A 9,879-nucleotide genomic window follows, 5' to 3' on the forward strand; every position below is an offset into this window, starting at 1 on the left:
TCGGTGCGCGTACCGCTTTTAGAAAGTCACGTGACCGATCATGAGCTGTTTTGGTCACGTGACCGATACGCGAACCGTGTCGCACTGACGCCTCCTCTGTGCCCTGTGAGCGGGTCTTTTCTACAGCCGGAGAAATAACTAAGAAGAGAAAGCGTCTAAAATTGAATAAGTTGGAAAAACAGGGTTTTTTTGTAATAAAAATGTGTAAAAAAAAATAAAAATGTCCAGGTCCACAAGCATCCTCATTCACAACACGTTCTCTTAGATTTCCATGTTATGATACATGTTCACATTATTTATTGACTGTATCTAAAAAAGATTAAAAAATATATTTTTATTTAAATGAAGTTATGAAATAATCCTAAATGAAATACAATGACTTGGTTTATATTATTGTATATACTAGGTCATAAAATCAGTGTCAGTTGAGTCGGTCCATAGGTTGCCTGTAGGGATTTTTAATGTCCAGCAGATGTCAGTATTTAGTGACACAGTATTCGACACAGAATCAATACAGTTTTGCAATGTGTCAAAAACGCTTCATGAAGCCTCATCAACCCATCACTACCTGTTACCATACCGACGAGCTAACGTGTCCAGGTTATAACCCTGTTGTCAATAAACACACGTGGAGACGGTGCTTGAGATACTGCATTAATACTGAAGCTAAATTGTCCACTGTCCACTGCAGCATGTGAATGCAATGAAAAGAATACAATCTGAGCCAACCAGCAGTTAAAATGTTGTCGAGGTTAATGTTTTGGCCATTAAAGGCCCTTCATTTCAAGATTTCAACTGTGATCGGGCTTTAAACAGGTGGCTGATCTGTTCAGATGGGTGTAACTGCTACTGGTCAAATAATGTGAAATAGCATTTAATTTTACATGTATGCAATGCCATTTAAATGTAATTATAGATAATAATAATAATAATAAATACTGTGTAGTGTTGTAAGTAGTCAACGGGAAGGATTTTAGTAAGATATAAGCCATGAGCACTACGCAGCCAGAAAAAATCCTAGGCAGGACAAGTAAAAATATTGGGGCAAGTAGATTTGAGAAGTCGGGCAAGTAGAAAAAAAGCTTAACGTTGAACCCTGCATGTGTTGAGCTGCTGCCGCTTAAGGTTAGACGGCACTGTACATAGAGCGCTTCTGCTCGTTAGTAATACATTCTAATGTTGGATGTTCACTCCTTCACACAGATGATGTATGCACTAATTAAAGGGGCAGAGCTTTAAGAGACATTTTAGCTTTTATATTTTATAAGATATATTTTTTGTAAGAACCATAATTAATAAATATATTTCAGTGAATAACTAATTGTTCAAATCTGTATATAAATATGTACATAAAGTGTTGTAATTATATTCCAACTCCGCGTTCTTCTTGGTCATCGCCGCTGCCGCCGCTGCCCCCCAACCACACCACCACAAATAGATGCCTGTCCTGTGGGAAACACTGTATACTGTAAATATACAATATAAAATCACATTATACATATACAATATAAAAACACAATATAAATATACAATATAAAAACACAATATAAATTTCCAAATATCACAATGTAAATATACAATATAAAAACACATGATAAATATACAATATAAAAACACATTAATGTACAATATAAAAACACATAAATATACAATATAAAAACACAATATAAATATACAATATGAAAACACAATATAATATACAATATAAATATACAATATAAAAACACATTAGAAATGTACAATATAAAATAATTTAAAAGGCAAGATAAAAATCACAGCAGTCCAAGAGTAGCTCATTAAAAGCCTGACCAAATAAATGAGTTTTCTCATTGTCGTCTTCGTCAGCAAGAGTCTTAGTAAATTAATTTTTTATCCATTTCATTTATCATTTAGGTGTATTTTACCTTGTTGTCTGCATGTATTTCTATAAAATGTTTGTGTTTATATTTTTGGGTGTCTAGAACAGATTAATTGAACTTTCAATATTTCTTACAAGTAAAATTGCTTCGGTTTTTGTACGATTCAGTCTTTTTGTAGGGCTGCAAGGATTATTGATTCATCTTTGATTTATATTCTGTCACTTTGATTAATCGTTTGAGTGGAACTATTAAAAATGGATACAATTTGGACCCCATGGAGTGCCCGGAACTTTAAATGTGCAGACATAGTTTACCAGAAGGGCGTTAAAATAGAGCGCACATCATAGCGTTAGTGGTGAACAGCGGACTTTAAAATGTTGAATAATTCACACATGTTGTTTAAAAGTGCAAGTTCACTGTTGACGACGTGCATTTGTTAGGAAAAAAAGAATAAAGGTTAGGACATCCTCAAACATTGTTGTGTATTGTCCATAATATAAAGTGGGTTAAATTAGATGACTCGATTAATCGAACAAACTAGTTGATAGATTACTCGATTACTAGAATAATCAATCGCTGCTGCCCTAGTATTTTGGAACAATTACAATGAAAACTAAGGTACTGTACTACTGGGTAGTGACATATTGATTCACCTTTTAATGGCAAATGATAGCATTGATCAAATTGGAACTGGTAATACAAAAGTACACCGGGAAAAATATTTAAGTAAGGAGTTGAGAGGTTATTGCCCTGACGTGGGATCTGAGCCGAGGATGTTGTTGTGGCTTGTGCAGCCCTTTGAGACACTCGTGATTTAGGGCGATATAAGTAAACTTTGATTGATTGATTGATTGATTGATTGATTGACAAATTGTATTAAACAGCCAATAAGATGTCGGTTTACAGCTACTAGGGGGCATAGTACGGTATGTATGGTTGCTATGGGGGTATTTATTTCTTTGTTTGAAATATTTGTCAATATTGAGACACTTGTGATTTAGGGCTATATAAATAAACTTTGATTGATTGATTGATTGAATATTCACTTGCATTTTCTGACTGATGTGACACATGATAGGTGTGGGTCCAAGGTCATGTGATCATAGCTGTGTCAGTCAGTTGATCTTTTTTGGCATTTTGGAATATAAAGATACTGTAAATAAATATTTTTTTGTATAAAGCTCATGTCTACAGTAAGTCTCCCCCCCCCCAACCCCCCCCCCCCCCCCACATGTTAGATCTCAACTTTGCTTCTTCATTTTGTCCTTCAGATCGTTCCCCAGCAACTACTGGGACAAGTTCATCAAACGCAAGGTGAGTGAAAACTTTTAATGCCATTTTTTTTGGAAGAGTAAAGTGTAACCACCTGAATGCTCCACCTTAATAAAGTATTGAAGTGTAAAGTGAAACCACCTGAACGCTCCGCCTTAATTAAGTTTTGAAATGTAAAGTAAAACCACCTGAATACTCCGCCTTAACAAAGTCTCGATGTGTAAAGTGAAACTACCTGAATGCTCCGCCTCCATCTTGTTGTCTCGCAGTTGATTCTTTGCATGGAATGAAAAGAGAAAGTAAAAATGAGTGCTGCAGAGAGCGAATACATTTTGGATAAAACATAAAAAGTCACCTCCACAATATGGCAGTTTTTTATTTATTTTAAAAACAGACTGTAGTCAGACTAAAGACCACACCACTTTAGCCGCGCTCACCCTTTAGAGCACAGCTGTAACATCCTGGCACTAAACTTGCAGAACATAGTTCTTCTCAGGTTTCTCTATGTTTACAGTTTCACACTTTTCAGTATTTTGTTACATTTTCTTAAACATTTATTACATATTCCTTATTTTTGCACCTAATTTTAAGAAGTTATTGTTAAGTGTTAAATGTGATTTTAGAATAAAGTTTACATTGTTAAAGTGTTGTGACATGGTTGTGTTTTCTTTTCCTTCTTGTATTGATAGCTGAGGGGATTATAATCAAAATGTTTACATTTAATATATTTTTTCCTGATCCTTATTCTCAATAGGTCATTAAAAAACTGTCAATAATTATTGCTATCGATTGAAACAAAACACCTATGTCGTAACACAATACATAATTTTATGTTAAAGTGACATAAAAGCAGTATTGTCTCATTAAATCAACATCAAGTGTGCTATAGTTGACAAGTGTGGGCTACAAAGTCAGATAACGTCAAAACATCGGCACTAACAGCTGTGGCCGAAGGCAACCTCCTAGTGCTAGTTTTATTACCTCTACAGGAAGCATCCAGCAGCTTTATTGACATCTGAATGGGCTTTTAAATGTTCGTTGTGTTAATTAGCGTGTTACAATTGTTGTTTGCAGTGAACTCATCCGTGCTCAGTGCTAATGATGCTGACTAAGCAGTTTGCTCTTTACTGTTATTACTGTACAACACTGCTTCTGTTCTGCAACATGCTTGTTCATAAATAACGATATGGTTTAAGAGAGCAACTTTTTCATGCACTCCGAATCATTCTTAAATTGTTGTATGCAAATATATACTGGTTTTAATTGTTTTTCACTAAATTGAGAGCATTTGGGAGCAAAACTGTAAAAGATAAATCAACTATAAGGCATCTTTGTTTCAGATTTGAGTACCATTTTATCTCATTGCTGGGCCGAGTGTCCTCATTTTCTGGAATCCCAGTGTGGTGACCGTACGATGTGTGTATCTAACGTGTTTGTGTAGGTGATCAACAAATATGGCGACCTGTATGGAGCCGAGCGCATCGCCGAGCTGTTAGGCCTTGATAAGAGCGCTCTGGACTTTGACCCCACAGTGGAGACGGTCGAGAAGGAGGCGTCTCTGCTTTCTTGGTGAGACCACATTCCTGCTTGATGTGCTCGCAACGCGCCAAGTTATCCACCAGGTTGTGCTCTCGTACACATATTAATTAGTAAGAATGAAACAAATCCAAACGATGCCTGGTGGGCTACATTGTGGTTGTCTGCATTACTGTCTCATTGTACCGTCGGTGCTGATGTGTGCTTTTGTGTCGCAGGCTAAGCTCCATCGACACCAAATACCACATTTGGAAGCTGGGAGTGGTTCTGACGGACAATGTAAGTCAGAGTGGAGTCCAACGATAATAAAACCTGTTTGAAGACAACAAAGTGATCTATTTCATTTTGCAGTCCTTCCTCTACCTGATCTGGTACACCACCATGTCCATTTTTGGACATTTCAACAACTTCTTCTTTGCCGCCCACCTGCTGGACATCGCCATGAGCTTCAAGACCCTCCGCACCATCCTGACTTCTGTCACACACAACGGCAAGCAGGTACGTGTCGGCACCAGCAGGGGGAGCCAGAGGACAGAAGACGCTCTTTCAATGTGTTTGGTTTGTCTTCATTAGCATATTCTATTACAGTCTCGTCAGTTTTTGAGTGACAATCAGGGACGAATGTGTCATTTGTATTTCTTCACATTTGACGAAAAGCGGTCGGGATTATTTCATACACTCTTGTCAAATGTGGCTCTGCTCCGCCAATGTCACGACAGTTGTGATTGTGCCCGTCATCCCAGTAACTATGGTTTTCTCTTCTGTAATCATATGTATGTGTATATATATATATATATATATATATATATATATATATATATATATATATATATATGTATATACAGTATATATGTATATACAGTATATATATGTATATATATATATATATATATATATATATATATATATATATATATGTATGTATATATCTCCCGAATCATATATATATATATATATATATATGTATGTATATATATATATATATATATGTATGTATATATCTCCCGAATCATATACAGTATATACACATATATATACTGTACATTTATATCCATCAATCAATTTTCTACCGCTTGTCCCTTTTGGGGTCGCGGGGGGTGCTGGAGCCTATCTCAGCTGCATTCGGGCGGAAGGCAGTGTACACCCTGGACAAGACGCCACCTCATCACAGGGCCAACACGGATAGACTGACAACATTTTGTGTGTGTATGTATGTATGTATGTATGTATATATATATATATATATATATATATATATATATATATATATATATATATATATATATATATATATATATATATATATATATATATAAATAGTGCATTTTTACACACACATATGTATATATGCATACGTATATATATATATATATATATATATATATATATATATATATATATACACATATATAGGTATATGTATGTACACATATATACACACATATATATGTACATATATACACACACATATATATGTTTATATACATATATGTGTATATATGTATATATGTGTGTGTATATATGTACTGTATAAGTGTATATATATATGAAATGTATATATATGTATATATGTGTATATACAAACCCCGTTTCCATATGAGTTGGGAAATTGTGTTAGATGTAAATATAAACGGAATACAATGATTTGCAAATCCTTTTCAACCCATATTCAATTGAATGCACTACAAAGACAAGATATTTGATGTTCAAACTCATAAACTTTATTTTATTTTTTGCAAATAATAATTAACTTAGAATTTCATGGCTGCAACACGTGCCAAAGTAGTTGGGAAAGGGCATGTTCACCACTGTGTTACATGGCCTTTCCTTTTAACAACACTCAGTAAACGTTTGGGAACTGAGGAGACACATTTTTTAAGCTTCTCAGGTGGAATTCTTTCCCATTCTTGCTTGATGTACAGCTTAAGTTGTTCAACAGTCCGGGGGTCTCCGTTGTGGTATTTTAGGCTTCACAATGCGCCACACATTTTCAATGGGAGACAGGTCTGGACTACAGGCAGGCCAGTCTAGTACACGCACTCTTTTACTATGAAGCCACGTTGATGTAACACGTGGCTTGGCATTGTCTTGATGAAATAAGCAGGGGCGTCCACGGTACCGTTGCTTGGATGGCAACATATGTTGCTCCAAAACCTGTATGTACCTTTCAGCATTAATGGCGCCTTCACAGATGTGTAAGTTACCCATGTCTTGGGCACTAATACACCCCATACCATCACAGATGCTGGCTTTTCAACTTTGCGCCTATAACAATCCGGATGGTTCTTTTCCTCTTTGGTCCGGAGGACACGACGTCCACAGTTTCCAAAAACAATTTGAAATGTGGACTCGTCAGACCACAGAACACTTTTCCACGTTGTATCAGTCCATCTTAGATGAGCTCAGGCCCAGCGAAGCCGACGGCGTTTCTGGGTATTGTTGATAAACGGTTTTCGCCTTGCATAGGAGAGTTTTAACTTGCACTTACAGATGTAGCGACCAACTGTAGTTACTGACGGTGGGTTTCTGAAGTGTTCCTGAGCCCATGTGGTGATATCCTTTACACACTGATGTCGCTTGTTGATGCAGTACAGCCTGAGGGATCGAAGGTCACGGGCTTAGCTGCTTACGTGCAGTGATTTCTCCAGATTCTCTGAACCCTTTGATGATATTACGGACCGCAGATGGTGAAATCCCTAAATTCCTTGCAATAGCTGGTTGAGAAAGGTTTTTCTTAAACTGTTCAACAATTTGCTCACGCATGTGTTGACAAAGTGGTGACCCTCGCCCCATCCTTGTTTGTGAATGACTGAGCATTTCATGGAATCTACTTTTCTACCCAATCATGGCACCCACCTGTTCCCAATTTGCCTGTTCACCTGTGGGATGTTTCAAATAAGTGTTTGATGAGCATTCCTCAACTTTATCAGTATTAATTGCCACCTTTTTTCCAACTTCTTTGTCACGTGTTGCTGGCATCAAATTCTAAAGTTAATGATTATTTGCACAAAAAAAAATGTTTATCAGATTGAACATCAAATATGTTGTCTTTGTAGCATATTCAACTGAATATGGGTTGAAAATGATTTGCAAATCATTCTATTCCGTTTATATTTACATCTAACACAATTTCCCAACTCATATGGAAACGGGGTTTGTATAAATGCATACATATATACACATACAGTATATATATATATATATATATATATATATATATATATATATATATATATATATATATATATATATATATATATATATATATATATGTATAAAAATTTAATATAAAAATAAATATATGTATATATGTAAATGTATATATGTATATATATTTATATACATATATATGTGTGTATATATACATATATATGTGCATATATACTGTATATATGTGTATATATATGGCATGTATATATATATCAATCAATCAATCAATGTTTATTTATATGTGTATATAGTATGTATACATATGTGTGTATAGTATGTATATATATATGTGAATATATATATGTATGTATATATACACACATATATATATGTATACACATATATGTATGTATATATATACACATATATCTTTATATATACACATATATATGTATACATATATATATATATATATATATATATATATATATATATATATATATATATATATATATATATATATATATATATATATATATATATATATATATATATATATATATATGTACATACACACAATCATTTATATACACACATATATACATTTATATCCATCCATCCATTTTCTACCGCTTGTCCCGTTGGGGGTCGCGGGGGATGCTGGAGCCTATCTCATATATATATATATATATATATATATATATATATATATATATATATATATATATATATATATATATATATATATATATATATATATATATATACATATATATGTGTATATATAAATATATATGTGTATATATATACATATATGTGTATACATATATATATGTGTGTGTATATATACATACATATATATATTCACATATATATATATATACATACTATACACACATATATATACATACTATATACATATATAAGTGTGTGTGTATATATGGGCGGGTTATACTGCTTGCCTATCTCAGCTGCATTCATATATATATATATATATATATACATATTTATACATACACACATATATATATATATACAGTATATATATATGTGTGTGTGTATATGTATATACTGTATATGTATATAAATATATATATATATATATATATATATGCATATATATATACACACGCACACACACACATATATATATATATATATAAACAGTACACACATATATATACACACATATATATAAATGCATACATAATATATACACATATATAGGTATATGTATACAGATGTACACACACACACATATATATGTATATATACGTATATTTATCTATATATGTGCATATATAGATAAATATACATATGTCCGACCGGTAGGAGGCCACGGGGAAGACCCAGGACACGTTGGGAAGACTATGTCTCCTGGCTGGCCTGGGAACGCCTTGGGATATGTGTGTATATACATATATGTATATATAGGTATTATATGTATGTATATATATATATATATATATATATATATATATATATATATATATATATATATATATGTATATATACAGTATGTATACATACACATATGTGTGTATGTATATATATATATATTTGTATATACATATGTATATATATCAGTGTTTCCCACACATTCATTTATTTGTGGCGGCCCGCCACGAAAGAATTACGTCCGCCACAAATGGATTTTTCGGCTTTTGACTCGGTCGACCGCTCATAAAAGCAATGGGACTGTCTGTGAATGTTGCTTGTAGTTACACCTCAGGTGCAGTAGGTGGCGGTAGCCTACTATGCACTATGCAATAGCACTTAATTCACCTGGTGGGCCAGAAGAAGAAGAAGAAGAAGAGGGACGGATGGAATCAAAATACTCGCCGGCTACTTTTCATAATGATGGCGCTTCCTACGTTTCTACCTCAAACGTCCAAAAGCTGCTGAAAGCCTTGATCCAGGATGCCATGGGGAAAAAAACTTAAATGGTGCCTTTTGGCGACAGTTGGCAGCTTGGTGGCTCATAGCCGGCGAGCTAACGCTTGCTAGCGTGGTAGCATTGCTTCATTTTTACAGGTGTTATGTTATAGCTGCATCGCTCGCG

General features: G+C 34.1%; 1 protein-coding gene across 1 annotated transcript in view; it reads left to right on the plus strand.

Moving 5' to 3' along the window:
• Window positions 1-9,879, plus strand: part of ryr3 (ryanodine receptor 3) — a 307,276-nt gene that overhangs the window by 284,392 nt on the left and 13,005 nt on the right. Inside the window, exons 97-100 of the mRNA XM_061987153.2 lie at window positions 3,131-3,173; window positions 4,573-4,700; window positions 4,886-4,946; window positions 5,019-5,165. Coding sequence (XP_061843137.2) covers window positions 3,131-3,173; window positions 4,573-4,700; window positions 4,886-4,946; window positions 5,019-5,165 — 379 coding nt within the window. The remainder of the gene's footprint in view (window positions 1-3,130; window positions 3,174-4,572; window positions 4,701-4,885; window positions 4,947-5,018; window positions 5,166-9,879) is intronic.

Source organism: Nerophis lumbriciformis, linkage group LG26 (genome assembly GCF_033978685.3).
Source record: "Nerophis lumbriciformis linkage group LG26, RoL_Nlum_v2.1, whole genome shotgun sequence".
Taxonomy (NCBI): domain Eukaryota; kingdom Metazoa; phylum Chordata; class Actinopteri; order Syngnathiformes; family Syngnathidae; genus Nerophis; species Nerophis lumbriciformis.